The 20,948-nt window shown below is 42.5% G+C and overlaps 1 protein-coding gene across 1 annotated transcript in view; it reads left to right on the top strand.

The window, feature by feature from the left end:
- ALDH8A1 (aldehyde dehydrogenase 8 family member A1) overlaps nucleotides 1-20,741 on the top strand; it is a 46,647-nt gene extending 25,906 nt beyond the window's left edge. The window contains exons 5-7 of the mRNA XM_003404056.4: nucleotides 2,794-3,050; nucleotides 6,993-7,154; nucleotides 18,007-20,741. Coding sequence (XP_003404104.1) covers nucleotides 2,794-3,050; nucleotides 6,993-7,154; nucleotides 18,007-18,459 — 872 coding nt within the window. The 3' untranslated portion in view covers nucleotides 18,460-20,741. The remainder of the gene's footprint in view (nucleotides 1-2,793; nucleotides 3,051-6,992; nucleotides 7,155-18,006) is intronic.
- Nucleotides 20,742-20,948: the final 207 nt, after the last annotated feature.

Genomic DNA, 20,948 nt, shown 5'->3' with positions numbered 1-20,948 from the left:
AGGTGCCTCCGGAAGGACTTAAGCTGCCAAACTGGGTTAGCAGCCGGGCACATTAACTGCTGGCACCACATTTCTAAAAAAAAAATTTTCATTACTCTTTGGTCTAAATGACAAAATGATACTGAGAAGTAATGGCTAGCAGACAGCTGTTAAGGTGTTAACATCAGAGCCTAAGGAAATGGGATCCAGTGTTCATGCCGCTCTGTAGGAGAAGGCAACCAGCCTGCTGAAAATGAGCTCATTTTCCTGTGGTGACAAATAGGTGGTGTTTGTATGTTCTCTCATATGCTTTTCCCTTGTTAAAATACTACTGTAAACATTAGAAATGATTCAATCCATTTTTTGCCTTCAGGATTTATAAAGCCTAACATCCCGCCCCCTCCTGCCCCACTTCTCCATCCATCTACACACATGCTTGATATTAGAGGGAGAAGCAGAACCAGACCCAGGAAACGGTGGAAAACTTGCTCTGCTGGGAAGGCCTGTCCTCTCAGCCACTTCTTTGTCCAACCCGGGTCCAGGGTGCTCTCACACTATGGTTGGCCCAAGTGTGCCCTCTTCTGGTAGTGACCTAAGATCGGGACTGACCTAAGCTAGATTAGGGCAAATGTGCATGTTGGGCATAGAGTTGGGCTCATTAGGCTGGAGGCCTGTCAGACACCATCATGAGATAGTGAACCATTTTTCCTGGACTGACTTGCTGCCTTTCTGACTTGCACTGCCTTGGATTGGACTGCCTTGCTGACTTTCCCCATGTGTCTCCTTGAGGGCAGTATTGATTACCTAGGACTGCCCTAACAATGCACCACAAAATGGGTGGCTTTAAATAATAGTAATGTATTTTCTCACAGCCCTGGAACCTGAGAGTCCCAGGTCAAGGTGTTGGTCACGTCGATTCCTTCCGAGGGCTGAGAAACTGTTCCATGTATCTTTTCTCCTGGACCCTCCAGGCATTCCTTGGCTTGCAGCTGCAGTGTCACTAGGAGTCTTCTGTCTCCATGTCTTTGTGTAACTTCCCCTCTCCTATAAGGACATCAGTCGCATAGGAGTAAGACCCACCCTACTCCAATATGATTTTCTGCTAACGAATAACCTAACTAGTAACATTTTCAAAGATTCTATTTCCAAACAGGGTCACTTTCACAGATACAGGGGTTATGGCTTTGACATCTCTTTTTGGCGAACATAGTTCAGTCCATAACAGGGGCTTGCCTCAGTGGGGCCTGGTTTATCCCCAGGGTGATTGCTGAGGATGTGGCTCTATGGGAAGGTGTTATGGATGGTAACGTTTGTGTGAAGTTATTTATACTTTAAAAGTGAATTCTTGAAGAGAAGGTTTTAAGCCAAGACAATATGTTTCTAATGAGAGAATTTTTACCTGGAGCAAGGGAAAAATACTAGGAGGAAGGAAGCAATTCAAAAACCATACTCACCGGAGAATTCCTGCACCCACCATTAGTCCAGCCTGGAGAGGTAAAAAGAGGTAAAAAAAAAAAAGAGGTAGGGGGAATAAATTCAGGAAGACCCTAAGAGCTCTTGGACACAACACAATTGTCCACATGATTTTCTTTCTGGACACTTTAAGCTTTCTAAAATCAAGAAACATGTCTGATTTGTAGAAGGTACATTAAGCATTCATTCATTCACTTAACAATTATTTGTTAACCTGCTGCTACCAGCTTTGCCACTTACTGGTTGTTACTTAAACACACGTTGCCTTAATTTTCTCGTTGGTCAAGTGAGGCTAATACTAATACCTACCTCACAGTCATTGGGAGACCTGTTGTTGTTGTTTTGTGTAGCCAACTCTGACTCACAGTGATACCATGTGACAGAGAAGAACTGCCCTGATAGGATTTTCTTGGTTGTAATCTTTACAGAAGCAGATCACTAGGTCTTTCTCCCACAGAGCCAGTGGGTGGATTTAAATTGCCAACTTTTTGGTTAGCAGCCAAGCACGAACCAATTGCACTAGGGTAAATATCACTTACAGCAATGGCTGGCCTATAGTAAACACCCCAAAATGTGAGCACTTCCTGGTTTTTATTCTATGAGCCAAACTGGGCCATGGCATAGGGGATGCAACAGAGCAAAAATAAAACACATACTGTTTCTGCTCTCAGACAGTGTACCTTTTAGTGGAGGCCAGGTTCCTATAAACAACTAAATCCATGAACACAATAACTATATGCAGATGTAGTATGATAGGAAGGATGGGGGCACTTATTTTAGACGTTCTCAGTAGATGGAAGTCAGAATTGGAGTGTGATGGTGCTGTCCATAACCTTGGGCCACAGGACTTCCAACTCACAAGTCACCTTCCCTGGGGAGCCTTCCCCTGCCCCTGGGCCATGATAGTCATTCTGTTCTCTGCACCCCTTCAACACTTACAATGAAACCCTCTACTTTACCATTTTCACGTTGAATTGTGAAATGCTGACTTGGAGGAGGGTACTCCTCCCTGACTGGACTTGATCTACCTGAACATGTCTCTGCATCCTCCACACCTCAGGCCTCATCAGTATTATGAAATGAGTTGCTAGAATGTTCTAGGCAAAAAAAAAAAGCACCAGGAAAATCTCACCTAGTGTGTACATTGACAGTGGAGACTCTACAGTCTCTCCTTTGCTGTTAAACTACAGGCAGCCGTGAAAGTTCCAGGTGTTGCGCACTCCACCAAGGGCCCTTCTCCCCTCATTCAAGCTATTTGACTTTCAAGGAGAATCTCCATGTAACCTGAAGCCCTTAACATAGAGACAGGAACTGTTGTAACTGACACAATTTTCCATCCAGGGATTCCACCAGGTGTGGTCAACATTGTGTTTGGAATGGGGCCCATAGTAGGTGAGGCCCTGGTGTCACATCCGGAGGTGCCCCTGATCTCCTTCACGGGGAGCCAGCCCACAGCTGAGCGGATCACACAGCTGAGCGCCCCCCACTGCAAGAAACTCTCCCTGGAGCTGGGGGGAAAGAACCCTGCCATTATCTTTGAGGATGCCAACCTGGAAGAGTGCATTCCAGCCACCATCAGGTCCAGCTTTACCAACCAGGTATGTCTTGTAGGCTGTTTTCACTCTGTGGTCCTGTCAGGCTTGATCTGTTTTATCATAGTGCAAACCCCAGGCCATGAGTGGGTCAATCCAGTGCCATTTCAGTGAAAAAAGAATCATGGCATTGTTGGTGTTATTCTGTTGGCTGTTTGTTCAATCTCAACGTCCATTCCTGGTCTTGGAGAGTTACAGCTTCTGCTCAGCAACATCCTCTTCTTGAGTTACGCAACTCTTACCGATTACCAGAGACAGGCAAAATGGTTGATCTCTGCTGCTCCAGGTTTCTCCAGTCTTTTATTCACACGGTTGCCCAGTATTTTATTGCCATCCAAATGTAAACCTGATTCTCTCCCCAAAGCATCCCCAGTGGATACATACCCTGAGATATGTTGTTGTTGTTGTTATAGTTTCGACTCATAGTGACCCTCTGTTCAACTGATCAAAACACTGCCCGGCCCTGTGTCATCCTCACAATCGTTATGCTTGAGGCCATTGTTGCAGCCACTGTATCAGTCCATCTCATTGAGGGTCTTCCTCTTTTTTATTTCTGAGATATAAATACCTGAAACAGCTTAGACCAGGTTACTTATCCTAGCGTCATGGGTGAACTTCAGGGCATCTTTGTGTTTCCTGGAATTATATAACAGATGTTTTTCTGGGCTCCATAGTTTTCATCAGATTCCGCAGGGCCATGGGGATTCCCAAGGGTTAAGAACACTAGATCAAATCTACTAGACTGTAAGCTTCATTAAAACAGAAACTGTTCCTGAATTTGCTCAGCACTTTTACCATCAATGCCTAGAATAATGTCTAAGATATAACAAGTATACATAAATAGTGAATGGTTTGTTTTTTTTAGTTTCAAGATATTTTTCATTTTAACAGAGAACAAAGACTTAAGCCAAAGAGTTAGAACTTCCATAGGAAGAAAGACGAGTGGAATGAGATGTATCTTTATTTACCTAGCTCAGGTAATATTGGATAGCCCTGTTGAGCCTTCATTTCTTCACCAGTAAAATCATAAGAGCAATAATAATGTTTTCCAACAAGGTTTTTGTGAGGGTAGAATAAAAATTATTTTCATTCTTTATAATCATTATTTTCATGGTAGCTATAATTGTAATTATTTCACCATAATTCTCAGAATAAAATGGTTAGAAATATGTAGGGCTTCTGGATCAAGAGACATAAGGCAATTTTATGTTTAAAAATAAGCAAGTATCAAAGTGAACAATTAAACCAAGGGTTTTGATGTCTTAGAGTCATAAGAGAGGAGCAAGGTTTGTAGACTGAGAAGCTGAAAAGAGAGGAAGCTGGGTGAGCTCTCTGCATTCAAGTAAACCAGTCCTGAGCATGGGGATGGACTGCAGGCTCCTTGGCTCTCAGAATAGGGCTAGCTTTCGAGGTCGCCCAGAGACCTTTCCTCTTTGGAGTATTTTAACTTGTCAAAAGGAAAGGGGACTCACTGTCTGACCCAAGGCAATGCGTGGATCTTAGGCAAAATGAACAAAGCAATTTAATTTCTTTTGCTTATTTGAGTGATGAGTTCCATGCAGTATACACCTCTGCCTCAATTAAACATTTGCGGCTTTTTTTTTTTTTTTTTAAATCCATCTCTGTGATGCATGGTGTCCTTTGTCGCAGAGCACACTGAAGCTTAGAGATCCTGTGTGACACGGCAAAAATGAGTGTGGCTTTTGGCATCATACACACTGGAGGTTGTCACTTCCCGTGCTATGTAACCTTAATCATGTAGCTACACTTGAAAACCCCAGTTCCTAATTGTAAACTGGGAAAGATAATACCGAAAAAACAAACAAAAACCCAACAAAGAAAGCAATTCAAACCCATTATGGTTGAGTTGATTCTGATTCATAGCAGCCCTATAGGACAGAGCAGAACTGCCCATGGGGTTTCCAAAGAAAACTTGGTGGATTCGAACTGCTGACCTTTTGGTTGGCAGCCAAATGCTTAACCACTGCACCATCAGGGCTCCAGGGAAGGTAATAGATCACAGGGTTATTATGAGGAAAGCACCCTACACAGTGCCTGGAATGTACTAGTCACTCAGTAAGTGCTGTTTTCCTTTTCCCATCTCCTCTAAAGTCATCCTCCTTGGGCTCATAGAAATACTTGCCTGGCACTGAGTTTCTAGGAAATTTAGTAAAACCCTTCAAGTCTTTTTACCATACCCTCCTTCCCCAAGTGGCACAGGGCAATTGTGCAAATGAAAACATCGGGTTCTGAGATTTCCCAGCCAAGATTTGCCGATAGTTCTAATAACAACCCTGGTCGCGGAAAGAATTTAATATTTCAAAACACTGACTATTTAATTTGGACAATGCATCTTTGTATAAATATCAAGATAATTCGAAGCATCTTACTTCTGAGGATTATTGTGAATATCACACATGAATGTGATGAGAAGTTATTTATGTATGCGTTTATTTATAATAAGATACAAAGTGCTTTGAAATGTCTAAAATGTAATTTGTAAGCTATTAGATGTTATATTTCAAATGATAGGATTTTTTTTTTTTTGGTTCAGAAGCCTCTCCCCTGAACTTTTAGTATCTGTATTTGGATGTCTGTTGTTGTTGCTGTGTGCCGTCAAGTTGGTTCCAACTCATAGCGACCCCATAGGACAGAAAGAACTACCCATAGGGGTTTCTAGGGTGCAGTCTTTATGGGGGCAGATCACCAGGTCTTTTCTCCCACAGAGACACCGGTGGGTTTAAACAGACAACCTTTCAGTTAGCAGCTGAGTGCTTAATCATTGTGCCACCAGGGCTCCTTGGATGTCTATTCGGCATCAGAAATTTAACTGTCCAAAACGAAAGTCCTGAGTTCTCTCCCTCACCCTGCCCTGCAGTATTGCTCCTTTGCCTGCCTTGTGTCTCCTTTTTGGGGGGAATGGCACTAACATCTACCTTGTCCCTCAGGCTGAAAACCTAGGACTCATCCTTGTTTACACTTTCTCTTTTCCTCATACCCCATGTCTAATCTATCAACAACCTCTGTTGGTTCTACCTTTAAAATATACTCTAAACCAATCACTTCTTCAGTCTTCTATGTCACTTTTCTTACACAGGGTCCCATGCTCCTTTAAAACTGGCTGAAATTGATGAGCCCCTACCACTCATCTTCATCTCTATTGGTGTCGCCCTGGTCCCAGGTCTTGATAAACTACCTTCACTTTTCAAGACTCCTGTAATACTCTCTTGTCACTCTGGTCCCACTCTTGCCCATTCCATTCTATTCTCCACACAACTGCCAGAACGAGCATTTGAAAATGTAAATCAGATCACATCACTTTGCTCCTTAACACAGTCCATTGTCTCTTCATGATTTTGAGAATAAAATGCAAGCTGCTTACTGAGTCTGTGACATTCTACCTGAAATTGCCTTCCTCACCTCTTGACCTTGCCTCCTGCCACACACATCCCAATACCTGCCTCCACTCCCACCCTCAGCCTTGCCTACCTTCCTGCTCTTTCTCACACTCTAAGCTCATTCCTGCACCTGATCCTTCATACTTGCTGTAGAGAATTCCCTTCCTCCAGATCTTTGCCTGCCCAGCCCCTTCCCGTCAACCAAGTGTCGATTCAAATATCTCCTCTTCGCAAGTGCCTCCATGACTCACGGTAGTAAAACAGCTGCCCCTCCATCAGCTTCTATTCCCATCCTCTGCTTCATTGTTCTCTGATTTGATCACTACCTGAAGCTATATTATTTTTTAAGCTTTTTTTTTACATTTACTTGCATCTGTCCTTCCCCACTGTGTGTTATACATGGCGGGGGTTCTGTCTTACTTTCCACAGCATCCCATCACCTAGAACTGTGCCCAACACACGGCAAGTGCTCAAAGGTACAGACCCGAGTTAGCCCAGGAAGGAGTTTGTCTTCAGGCTTTTTAATGTCCTCATGTATCATTCTTGGCAGGGTGAAATCTGCCTCTGTACCAGCAGGATCTTTGTCCAGAAGAGCATCTACAGTGAATTTTTAAAGAGATTTGTAGAAGCTACCAGAAAGTGGAAAGTCGGTATTCCCTCTGATCCATCGGCCAGCATGGGAGCACTGATAAGTAAAGCTCATTTGGAGAAAGTGAGTACGTCTCTGCGATGTAAATTACAGAAGGAGTTCTTATCTGGAGAAAGATTTGGTCAAGGCACAGCACATATTCATGGTTTGAAATATTGGTAATTATTCCCCTATTTTTGAAAAATTATCACTGCATGTATCTAAGTACAGAGTTTAAACATTTTGGCTTTAACGTAGCATCCACATGCAATGAAAACATTTGAGAAGTCAGCATGGAGACACTCTCAGTAGAGTAGGAAAGCAAATTTGAAAACATAAAAGCCAGCTGATAAGAATGGTATGGACCAAAGGTGGCCAGGAATTCCATAGGTAAAGTTCTTTGTGGAAAAGTCCTGGTATGGCTTATAGCAGATGGAATTCAGAAGTGTCAGCACAAGTGATTCAAATTGTATGGTTCTTAGTCAGTGGGGTGACCAGTGGTGGCCATCTGAGAGAAGCCATCATGGCCTCTGAGTGATTTATGGGGTTCAGATCTTCAGGGTCATTTTAATTAATTACTATTGTGTGACTCCCATAATAATTCATAGGATTTTGGAGCTAGAAGAGTCTCGTTTCATAGCTGCAAGAACTGAGACCCACCAAGGGAGATTTTCCCCTCATCAGCTGGCCAATGAGGGGCAGAATCTTAAGTTTACAGAAATTTCTGACACTGCACAGTACATTGGCTGATCTATTACATTTTAGCTTTGATCTCCTTTATATTGTAGTTGGGAAAATGTAGTAGCTTGATGGTCTCTTCTTATTTCTTCTATTTTCCTAGTAAAATAGGAAGCAGGATCTCCTCCTGAGAGTGAGGAGGGGAGAAAGTGTTAGAAGTTCAAGGAGGAAGGAGGTGTGAGATAGTCTTGCGGGAAGGCGGAGAGTGAATGGAATCAGAAATGAGTGTTGTGGGGTAGTTGGAAGGGCTCATTTGAGGCTCTTGAGACTAGCCAGCCTGGCTGTGGGTTTTTCTTCAGTCATATTCACCTGCAGGATTGTAGGCTCATAGGCAGTTGTTCCCACAGTATCCATGGAGACCCACAGTATCCATGGAGACCCACAGTTGTGGATGACCCCATGCTTATGTGGTAGGGATTTCACCAGGGACGGGAGACTTCCTTGTCCTTTCTCGTGCCTGGGTGTTCTGCTGATTCAGGCTCCATGCTTGCCCTCCCATGCAAGCAAATGCCTGGTGAAAACAACCTTAGCACCTTCCTGTGCACTTCCTTTTAGAAAGGGGTGAAGCAAAACTTAACTTCCCAGGAGCACCTTCCAGTAGCTCAGGTAATAGTGAGGTCTGAGATCCCCTTTGCAGTTCATCCCCTCACCTGAGTTTCAAAGTTCTCTCTGCGTTAACTCAGCAGACAAACTGTTTCTTCTAGTTTCTTCTAGTTTAGGCACTGCCATATTCAAACAAATTAAAGTGATTAACTGAATAATTTGTACATGCTTTCTCCCCTCCCCCCCAACACACAGCTTGCCCATACACACACACGCACTATCTTTATGTGTGTGTGGAGAAATTAACCCACACATGGACTCATATTGGTAGCTGTGGCTTTTTTTCTACCATATTCTGAATATTTGTCCTTTTTGAGCAATTGAGTAACTTAAACTTTTTATAGGTTCAACAGGTTTCAAAGTATTATAATTACTGTGGGGTTTAATAAATATATTTGATGCTCAGCATGTGACTGCTTGGCAGCAGGAGCCCACTCCTTCACCTGCTCTCCCTGTCCTTCTGAGCTCACCTCAGGCACTCCTGTGGATATCCCTGTTCTCTACAACCAGCAGCCTGAGGCCCTCTGTCTTAATTTTCTAGAGCTACTATAACAGCAATACCACAAATGGATGGCTTTAAGGAACAAAAAATTATTTTCTCACAGTTCTGGAAACTAAAAGTCCAAATGAGGATTTTGGCAATGTTGATTTCTTCCTTGTAGGTAGCTCTGGGCCTTCCTTAGTTCATTGGCGTATAGTAGATCCTCACATGGTGTTTGTCTGTCATCTCCAGTGTGTGCGTGCTTCTGTGTCTAACCTGCTCTTTTTATAATTCAGAAGTGATTAGACTTAGAACCCACCCAACTCAGGTATGACCTAATTGAACTATTTTCCAAACAGGATTACATCCACAGTTATAGGAGGTTAAGATTCCAACATCTATTTTTTTGCAGGGGAAAACAATTTAATCCAGTTAAAAACAATTTAATTGGCAATGGGACCTCTTTTTGCTGAGCCCTGGTTCCTTTCAGTGGATAGGAGTAATTCAGACAAGCACGTGGCTCTAGGGGTGCCCTTAGATGATCTCCTATGGAGACCAGATATAGGCTGACCATATCCAAGAGGAGGCAACTTAAAAATGTTTAGAAGTTGAGCTCACAGGCTACTCTTTTAAGAAGGGTCCTGCTGATATTTCCAATTTAGCTAAGTTATTTTTGTATGGTCCTTTGGGTTTTGAAAAATGCGTAATGTCATGTGTCTACCCTTACCATATCATACAGAATAGCTTCACTGTCCTAAAAAATCCCCTAGCAAAGTTATTTTCAAACTTTGCTCTAATATCATAGTTATTTTATCCATGGCCATGATGTAGCATGTTATGTATGGTCACACCCCACCTTATTCATGGTCAAAGCCCAAGTGTTCAGAATGATCTGGGAGACAGTTCACGGTCTGTCCTCTGTTGCCTCTGGCCTTCCCCTTACTCATTGCCCTCCTGCGCACTGGCCTCCCTGTTCTTCCTTGAAAACACCAAGCATACTCCTGCTGCACGGCCTTTGCTTTTGCTGTTCCTGGTGCCTGGAATGCTCTTCCTTCTGACCTTTGCTTGGTTCTCTCCTTTGTCTCCTTAGATTAAATGTCACCTTCTGAATCCCTCAGAATGTCTTACCTTCATTGTTTTATTTTTCCCTATGGTCCTTAATGCTATCTGATATACAACATGTATTTCTTATTTCTTTGCTTATTCACTATATCCTTAGGCCTAGAATGTAAGCTTCATGGTCAATAGTCAGTTTTATTCACTGTTGTATCATTCCAACAAAACAAAACAAAACATCAAACCAGTTACTGTTGAGTGAATTCTGACTCATGGTGACCCCGAGTGTGTCAGAGAAGAACTGTGCTCTGTAGGGTGCTTGATGGCTGATTTTTCAGAAGTAGATCACCAGGTCTTTCAAGATGCCCCTGGGTGGAATCAAACTACCAACCTTTCAGTTAGTAGCCAAGTGCTTTATCATTTCCACCACTCAAGGCCTCTGTTGTATCTTTAAACCTATTGCGGTCCAGTCGATTCTGACTTATAGCAACCCTATAGAGTAGAGTAGAGCTGTCCCACAAGGTTTCCAAGGCTGTAAATCTTTATGGAAGCAAACTGCCACATCTTTCTCCTGTGGGGTGGCTGGTGAGTTCAAACCGCCAACCTTTTGATTAACAGCTAAGCACTTTTAACTACTGCACCACCAGGGCTCCATTGTATCCTTAAACCCTAGAAAAGTACCTGGAACATAGTAGGTGCTCAATAAGTATTTGTTGGGTAAATGATTGAATTAATGCCACAAATGTATTTCGGTGATAGTGTAGCCCCTGAATTTAAGGTCTCCATTTTGCTTCCACTTCTTATTGCCCTTGACTTAAACTACCTGGAATTGGGTCCAAAATGCACAGGTCCTGGCCATCTCTCTTGTCAGCATGACTCAGCATCAAGACTCTGAAAGGAAAAACAAAAACACAGAGATTAAAACCAACCTACCTCTAAGAAAACACTTAGGAATACACTCACGGAGCGTTCAGTATCACTGACTATTAAATCAGAACAATGAGAAAGGGGCCATATACATAAACATAAGCCTTTAAGGTTTTACTTAAAACTCTTCTTCAGCTCTTCATCTTTTCATTGGTACGAGTGTTGGTTGGAAACCCTGGTGGCATAGTGGTTAAGTGCTGCGGCTGCTATCCAAAAAAAAAGGTCAGTAGTTCAAATCCACCAGGCAGTCTTTGGAAGCTCTATGGGGCAGTTCTGTTCTGTCCTGTAGGGTCACTATGAGTTAGAATGAACTTGATGGCAGGGGGTATTTTTTTGATTTTAGTGTTGGTTTTTTCAGCTTATGTCACACAGAGCTGTAGTATTGAATCCCAGTTTCTTAAAAAGCTTTGGTTAAAGTGTATATTCATTATCTCAATATTATATAAATTTAACTTTTTAAAACACCAATTATGAATTTCAAAAAAATCCAACCAAATAACTATCAAGATTTTTACAATATTATTTTAAGTGTTCAAATGGAACAGTTTCTGAAAGTTCATATTTTTTCAATGTTCTTGAGTTTCTTAGGAACTAACTTATAAAACAGATACTGAAATATTTTAATTATAACACATTTTAGTTGTAAACCCCATATTCACATTGCGTTTAGATTCTCAAACGTTTTTTTGTTTTTTTGCTGATCCTTCGTCATTTTAATTACCCATAAAATGAACCAAGAGAATTTAGCACGTTTCAATATCCAAATTTTTGTCTGGAATGAAATAAGTATGCACCCTAAAATTTGCATTCTTTGAGTGACCCTGCAGAGAAGACTCAAATGACCTTCTTTTCAGCAGGCGGGTGGTTAGAGGAAATCCTGGTGGCGTAGCGGTTAAGTGCTACAAAGCTGCTAACCAAGAGATCGGCAGTTCGAATCTGCCAGGCGCTCCTTGGAAACTCTATCGGGCAGTTCTACTCTGTCCTTATAGGGTCACTATGAGTTGGAATCGACTCCATGGCAGTGGGTTTGGTTTTTTTTTTGGGTGGTTAGAGTCCAATGTGGCTGACTACCAGGCAGGGTTGGGGTTTCCTGGTTGATCTGGAGCCAAGGTGGTTCCTGCCCAAGTGATTTCCAGGAGCTTAGCTGCCATGGACTAAGAATTTGTCAGGGGCAGGCTTATTTAGCACGTGCATGTGCCACTAGCACCTGCATACAGACAGGAGGAACACCCCACCAGAAGGTTCTGGGTGGCCCCTCCCTAGGCCTGCCTCCTTTTGCCTCAGCTTAGCTCCCATGGGAGTTTCAACAAGTGAACAAGTTCTCATATGAGTTCAGACTAAGATACATAGGGCAAGCCTGGCTGTTTCCTTGATCTTGGTCAGGCCCCGGCTGGGCACGCAAGGAAGAAAGGGGCAGAGAGTGCTTTGCTGCGCTTGGCCACAATGAGTCCCAGGGAAAACATTTTCATGTCAGAGCTCATATTTTGCCACCTTATTTTCACCCCTTGCCTCTCCTCAAAGTAATAAATTTGCCTCAACCTAGTGTTGACCCCCAACATCACCCCATCTTACATACCATATTTTACCGTCCTAACCCTGGTGACACACTGCTAAAGAGCAATGGCTGCTAACCAAAAGGTTGGCAGTTCAGATCCACCAGGTGCTCCTTGGAAACTCCATGGGACAGTTCTACTCCTACTTACAGGGTTGCTATAAGTTGGAATCGACTTGATGGCAATGGTTTTTTTTTTTTTTTTTTATGTTTTCCTAAAGGAATGGGAAAGGGGATGGCTATCCATTCCCCGTTATTTCTAGCATTGCAATCACAGAAGCTGTGGCCAAAAAATCTAAGCCGCATATGATATTTAACCTTTTTTTTTTTAAAGACTTGAAACATTGGCAAGGCCCTAGACATGGTGCTGGCCTCTCCCCACCATATCTTATGTAAAAATATAGTCTTCTACCAAACCAAATTATACCGGAAAAACAAGAGACATCTGTTTGGTTGTATTATCTTAATATCCCTTCAGTTAAGCGTAGGATGAAACTTAAACAGGCATCAATTTTTTTCCTGACCAAATTTTTTCTGACTTACAGTTACCATTTTTTTCAAACGTAAGGCCAGAAGCACATATTTATCTTTCAAACAAAAGTTTTAACAATCTCTGAATCAGAAATGACACAATGGTAACAGGTTTTAAGGAGCCCTGGTGGCACGGTGGTTAAAGTGCTTGTCTGCTAGTCAAGACTGGCGGTTCGAACCCACCATCTGCTCTGTGGAAGAAAGTTGTGGCACTCTCCTTCCGTAGAGATTTACAGCCTTGGGAACTGCATGCTGCAGTTCCGCTCTGTGCTGTTGGTTTGTTTGGAGCTGGAAATGATAGAAGAAGGTTTTTTTTTTTTTTTAATTTTTACTGTTGGATGTTTTCTATCTCACTCACTTTTTTTTTTTTAAATAAACATCGTATTTTGGAGTAGTTTAAGATTTACAGGAAAATTTCAGAGGAAATGCTGAGTTTCTGTATCTGCTGTCTCAGTTTCCCCTGTTGTTAACATGCTACCAGGGTGCATTTGTCCACAGTAAGAAACCAACGTTGGTACATTGCTATTAACTAAACTCCAGACTTTTTCATCATCTACTTTTGATTTTCTGCTTGATCCTTTTAGAAAATAATTTTTTAAGCCGTTTCCCTTGGAAATTATGAAAACGAAATACAGCCAATTAGTTTGCACTCATCTCAGAAAGCTCCAAGTTTTCCCTGCTTCTAAGGGGAAGGGTTTTACACAGTTAAGAACAGCTATGCACAGAGTAGTTTCTATCGTGGGCCACTTTTTCTTTTAGAGAAGAATAATAATGATGGGATTTCCATTACCCTATGTCTAAAATGAAAATGGAAGAGAGGAAGACCTTCAACGAGGTGGACTGACACAGTGGCTGCAACAATGAGCTCAAGCATAACAATGATTGTAAGGATGGTGCAGGACCGGGCAGTGTTTTGCTCTGTTGTGTGTAGGGTTACTATGAGTCAGAATCGACTCGATGGCACCTAACAACACCGACGATGTCTAAAATGGCCGGTAATTGTCTTATGTTGTAATCCCCTTTATGTGACCCGTCCTACCTAGAGTAGAACTCCTTTCAACTCTGCTCACATTTTCTCCAACACTGAAAGCCTCAGAATGATCTACTTTCTACCTGAGAGTCTGCTGACCCAGCCTACTGCAGCTCCGAGGGTCCCTGGGCCTCCGCCATCCTCACTGGTCCACCCGGGGTGTGTGTGCCCACTCTGAGTCTCCCACAGGTGGACTCTTGATGAGGAGCTTTCAGTTCAGTTCTTATAGGGAAGCCCTGGGTGTCTCTACCCTTTTGGAGAGAGCTAATAGGTGTCTCTACCCTTTTGGAGGGAGCTAATAGAAGCAACTGGGAGAGTGTGAGTGTGGCCTTTTTGGATAATGAACTTTTTAGTTTAAGCTGTTAAACCATCTGGGATGGAGGAGGCAATGGACACACCCTGGTCATGCTCGTCTTCCCCCACCTCTCACCACAAAGCTGTGGGGGCTGTGTGCCAAGAAAGGTCTGGCTTTCCCATTATTCTCCTTCCATGCAGTGTTTCTGTGTCTTCTCCAAATCAAATTAGCCCCGGTCTTTGTGCCCATCCTACTTCTGCATGATTGACATAATACATGGTGGTGTGATTGATAGAAGAATCCAATTAGAATAGGTAAAAGTTGTTTCATAATGGCAATGGGCTCAGATACTTATGAAGATGCAGCAGACCCCTAAATGGAGGTGTGACTCCCAGGCTGCCAGTGACCCCATGGGGATGCACGATAAATCGCAGGTGATTCTGTCCTCATGGAATGAAGAAAAGGCTCCCTTTGCCCTTTTCATTTTATTTTCCTTGTTACTGTCTTAAGCCTTCCCCATTTGATGGTCTGGAGACTCTGGCTGTGTGCCTGCCTGCCCAAAGATGTAATTAACTAGAGAAATAGAATTCTTGAGTGTTAACACTGAGGCTGAAGGAAGCACCAAGGAAGTTCACAGACACATCTCCCCGTACAGCCAGTCTTCAGGCCAATGGTGCACTCTCGTGGTCCCCCTCTCCCCATTTGTCAGGTAAAGAAACTGACACATGAAGTGAGAGGTGTCTGTAAAGTCTCTTAGCTAGTGTGTGCCAGACCATGCATCCTCATCACCATCACCACCGTCATTAACAGCAGCAGCAGCAGCTGCCATTCCACGGAGACATGTACAGGTATTATACTAAATCTGTCACATCTGTTATTTTATTTAACAGATAAAATTCCCAAGAACCAGAACCCTGCGTGTAAGTGGTAGTGTTAATCCTGTTTTTCAGATGAGGGAACTCAGGCTTGGAGCATTTAAAATCCCTCAGAAGCCCTGGTGGCTTAGTGGTTAAGTGCTACAGCTGCTAACCAAAAGGTGGGCAGTTCAAATCCACCAGCTGCTCCTTGGAAACCCTAAAGGGCAGTTCTACTCTGTCCTATAGGGTCACTATGAGTCAGAATTGACTTGACGGCGATCAGTTTTTCTTTATTTTTTTAGCTAGTAAGTGAGGGCACTAGAATTGAAACACAGTGTGGCTCCAGAGCTATTCTGCCAACCACTGTGCTCTGATTTTATGCCCAAAGCTAGTCTCTCCCCTCAAAGTTAAAAAAAAAAATTATACTAATAATTTTTTATATTTTATAGCATATTACCAGTCACAAAATTGCTTCCCCTCCACCCCCCAGATTCAATTAAAAATCCCAGTTCTCAAGCTGCTAGTGTAGGTAATATTCTACCCACCCAGTGGAACTGTCTCTAGAACATGAATTCAGTGCAGTATGAGTTACCTTCTATACTACGCATTTCGGTAAGTTCACAATTTGCAGACCCACGCTTCCTCTACATCTCTTGCTATCCCAGGAGCCTCTAAAAGATAGTCATGCAATTGTGTTTAACCAGTCATGATCATCTAAATCCAGAGCACTCCTTGCACTGTCCTGAATCAGTGACAAAAGTCTTGGCTGCTGCAGCTCCTTTGTCATCTTTTATTAAATGTGGTTAGGCTGTTTCAGAAGGAGCAAGGGAGTATGGGGAAAGAAAGGGACAATCTCGCCTTGGTCTCTACCCACAAACTAGTATAGGGCAAGTTCTGGGATAGCTTTGAGATCATTTGGAAGTTGGGGGAGAAATAAACTCATTGCTATTGAATCAATTCCAACTCATAGCGACCGTATAGGACAGAGTAGAACTGTCCCATAGGGGTTTCAAGGCTGTAATCTTCATGGAAGCAGACTGCCACATCTTTCTCCTGTGGAGAGGCTGGTGGGTTTAACCATTAAACCACCAGGGCTCTTGGTATGTAAAAAAAAAAAAGAAAACAAAAAAAAAACCAAACCCAGTGCCGTCGAGTCGATTCCAACTCATAGTGACCCTATACGACAGAGTAGAACTGCCCCGTAGAGGTTCCAAGGAATGCCTGGCAGATTCAAACTGCCAACCCTTTGGTTAGCAGCTGTAGCACTTAACGACTACGCCACCAGGGTTTCCCGAAGGATACAAATCTGTACAAAATGTTCTATTTTTAAAAAGTCTTCGATTTTATGGCTTATTAAGTGTTCTACAAACTGAAAGAAGATTAATAATAGACTAGAATAACATTACTTTTTTTTTTTACATGGCAAATAAATGTATAGCTCTGTAGTGAATGTAGTTCTAAGATTAAGTATTTATTAATCAATACTGGGGCAGAATGCTCTTATAGATAAATGATAAATTGGAATCCAAAGTATCATTTCAAAATTTACCCTTCTTTTGATTTACTACTTGACTGTCGTTCGTGCTTTTAATTTTTAGGGCTACTTTTTACTTGTCCTATGCTGATAATACCCCTCAGGAGTGGAATAATGCATCATGGTGACTTCAGCAACATTTTCATATTAAAATCTATCATTATTATAGTAAGTCATTTCTACAACCACTATTAATAAACTTCAGTCTTTATCTCTGAGTCACTGGGTTAACTTATTACATCATTTATTTTCCATTATAGTTAGCTATCTATACTGTATTATCTAGATATATTTTCTGGGCATAATAGGTAATGAGATTAGAAGTTATTTGTTCGGCAAGCTTAGCTATTGAAGGGTTGTTGTTCTTGTTGTGTGCCATTGAGTCAATTCCATCTCACAGCAACCCAATAGGACAGAGTAGAACTGCCCAGTAGGGTTTCCAAGGCTGTAATCTCTACAGGAGCACATTACCAGGTCTGTCTCCCATGGAGTAGCTTGTGGGTTCAAACTGCTGACCTTTCAGTTAGCAGCTGAGTGCTTAACCATTGTGCAGCCAGGGCTTGTTGAAGCTCAATTAGGGGATAATAATACACACCCATATTAGTTTTGTTGCCATAATGAAATACCACAAACGGAATGGTTTATAAGAAAAGAAATTTATTGTCTCTCAGGCCTGGAGGCTAGAAGTCCAAGCCAGTGTTGGCAGGACCAAACTCTGAATGCTCTAGGGGGAAATTCTTTCGTTTGTCTCCCAGCCTCTGCTAGTCCCAGGCATTCCTTAGCTTGTAGAGGCATCTTCACATGACTGTTCTTCCTTTGTGTCTCTCCTCTTTTTATAAGATACCACTCAGATGGGATTAGGGCACACCCTACTCTACTATGGCCTCGTGTTAACAACATCTTCAAAGGCCCTATTTCCAAACAAGGTCACATTCACAGGTACCAGGGGCTAGGACTTCAACATATCTTTTTGGGACACGCAATTCAATCCATAAACAACACTTAATAGAATTTTCAGAGAACTAAGTGAGATAATGTCTGAAAAACACTTATCAGAGTGCCTGGCACTTAGAAATGAAATAGGTTCCCTTTTCCCCTGTCCTCCTTTACCTCGCAATATGTTCGAGGACCGAATGCCCAAATGATAGTTAGAATGGTTAGAGTGCTTTGGCCTTCAGGCTCAGCTGCTGAGTGATAAGATGGTTAATCTGGATTTCTTAGCAATGACCATATACATCTCTCCTAGGTGACTAGAAAATATTGAATTTTTTGTTGATGTGTGTGAAGCGCAAATGATAAGATTGTTACTAATTATGATTTTTGCCCACCCAGGTCAGAAGTTATGTCAAGAAAGCTCGTGCTGAAGGGGCTCAAATTCTGTGTGGCGAGGGAGTGGATAAATTGAGCCTCCCCCCGAGGAATCAGGCTGGCTACTTTATGCTTCCCACAGTGATAACAGACATTAAGGATGAATCCTGCTGCATGAAGGAAGAGATATTCGGCCCGCTGACGTGTGTTGTCCCCTTTGATAGCGAAGAGGAAGTGATTAAAAGAGCCAACGGCGTTAAATATGGCCTGGCAGCTACTGTGTGGTCCAGCAACGTGGGGCGTGTTCACCGGGTGGCTAAGAAGCTGCAGTCAGGTTTGGTCTGGACCAACTGCTGGCTCATCAGAGAGCTGAACCTTCCTTTTGGGGGGATGAAGAGTTCTGGGATAGGTAGAGAAGGAGCCAAGGATTCTTATGACTTCTTCACTGAAATCAAAACTATCACTGTTAAGCACTGATCCTCACTGGTGGAGATGCTGTTATGGCTAATGCCTATCAGTAACCAGTTCTGTTCAGGTGACCCTGACTCAAGGTTAAAGCCCAGCTGAAGAGAATTAGTTGTCCAGTTGCGGTGAATGAAAATACTGGCATAAATCCCAGCCATGTCTTGACTCAGCAGAATATTATTTCTAGCTTATCCTCAGAGTTAGTCCTTTTACCCACCAGTGAAGAGATGCAGCCTATTTTCAGCATGGAGTCAGTGAAGAGAAGACTTCTGAATAGGAAGGCACAGGAAGGAAGCCAAACAGTCTTCAGTCTCTTCCCATGTTGTGTTTTCATAGTTTGTTTTTTTTTAAAAATAATTTTGATTACATTCTTGGGAATTCAGAATTTTTTTTTTTCATTTGCAAATTTATGGTTAAAAAAAAAAATCCAAAGACAAACAAATCACTATAATTTACTACCTTGGGGAGATTGTCCAGATGGTTTCCCTGTCCATTAGCCACTAACATTGCTGATTGATCATTGACTGTATCTCATTACATATGAGAGTGGTAAATGTCTTTGATAAACATAGCAATTACTTTGTCAGAGAAAACATACATGGTAAAAAAATGGTAGGCCCAGATAAATTTATCTGTGTGAGGGCAGTGAAAAATAAAATGACTACTGCTTTTCATGGCAACTTGTAACAAGAAGATGAAATAGTTTGATCCAGTTCTAATGTCACATCTTATCAATTCCAATTCTTAGCATATGTAGCCTTTGAGGATGTAGTTCACTAATCCGAAAAAAAGTAATAAATGTTAAATAGTTTTCGTAGACAGTATGGCATATACCTTCTTGAATTGTCTTTTATTCTTACTTATCCTCACCCTCTTAGGAGTATGGATTTTACATGAAGTAGTAAGGGTATATCTAACCATTTTTTCTGGTCCTCAAATGATCAGAGGAGAAAACAGGTTTACAGATATTAAGTAACATGCTTAAGATCTCACACTGGTATGTAGTAGAGGTGGGATTTGAACCCGTGGCTCTCGGACTCCATGATCTGTAATCAGTCTTGGATTGTGCTCCAGAAGTACTGAAGTACTTGTGGTCTCTGGAACACTTTATGTTCTCTTATGTTTTGCCTCTCCCCTCCTTTCTTCTTCCTGACTTCCCTCAGTGTGGGTGAGGGGCCCCTCCACAGTGGCCACAGCAGCCCAGAAACTCCTCCAGCACAACCCTGTTCGCATGGACTGAGCCATCTGATGGTGTGTCTGACTCCCCGGGCAGACAGGAATTGTTAAGGTTAAGGCCATAGGTTAATCCCCACTGAAGTCTCGATTAACAGAGCACCTGGCACCTCAAAATGAGTTCTGCAAATGGAATGATATTTTCCTGCTGCTCTGGGTTATTTGTTGCGTGGTGTGTGTGTGTGTGTGTGTGTGTATGGTGGAGGGACAGAGTAAGCTTTATAATTTTGCTTAGGATTTCTGATATGTTGGCTTGTTCATAAATACTGAATAAGCCACTTTGAGGTCAAGTAATAGTGTCAGATCACATCTAGTTCCTAGCTTCTGCCTTCCTTCCTTTCTCCTTTCCTCACCTCCCCCATTCCCATGCTAAGACCATGTGACTGCCATCAGTTTAGTACGGGACCAATTCTGAGTATTAGCAGAAGGAACGTCAGCAGCTCCAGCCTCTAAGAGTCTGCATCTTTACAGTTGTTATTTGTCTGTCCAAGCTCATTTTATTCCTCAGACTTAAGCTGTATCTTGATTCCTTGCTCCCTTTGCTTGATTTACCCACCTCCCATCATACTTGTTTTCTGTCTACAAGACTCTTCTCTCTAGGCTTAGAGCTAGCTGTGCTCCTGTCAGTTCTTGTCCTGCTTCTGGATCCTGCCCTGTGGAAGGGCCTGCTTCCCATTGACAGGTATTCTGGATGCAACCTGCCTGCCTCTGTGTCTTTCTGGATCTCTAGAAGTCCCTCCTGGGCTTACAAAGCAGTCTCATGAATGGGAATTTGACTAAATGCTGTTCTCGCCACCAAAACATTGCCCCAGTTCTCAGTTGCTAAAAGCATTGGCTATAGTGTACTAGCACCCCCAGGTGGACCTTTTCTGACTGGAAAGGATTCCAGCCCATGCAAGTGAGTTGAGTGTAGTTACAAGACCTTACTCCTTCCCGGCATTCCAGGCCATTTTAGCTCCCCACAGCAGCTAAGGATGATGTTCTAGTTTATTGTGGATTAAACTGTGTCCCCCCCGCCCCCCAAATATGTATTGGAATCCTAACTCCTCTACCTGTGGAGGAAATCCTCGTGGCATACTGGTTAAGAGCTATAGCTCCTAACCAAAGGTCAGCAGTTCAAATCTACCAAGCACTCCTTGGAAACCCTATGGGGCAGTTCTACCCTGTCCTATAGGGTTTCTGTGAGTTGAAATCGACTTGATGGCAACCAATTTTGGTTTTTTTATACCTGTGGATGTAATCCTATTTGGAAATTTGGTTTTTTTTCT

This window comes from Loxodonta africana, chromosome 1 (assembly GCF_030014295.1).
Source record: "Loxodonta africana isolate mLoxAfr1 chromosome 1, mLoxAfr1.hap2, whole genome shotgun sequence".
Classification (NCBI taxonomy): domain Eukaryota; kingdom Metazoa; phylum Chordata; class Mammalia; order Proboscidea; family Elephantidae; genus Loxodonta; species Loxodonta africana.
The sequence above is the reverse complement of the archived record's forward strand: the minus strand, read 5'-3'. Positions and strand labels throughout refer to the sequence as shown.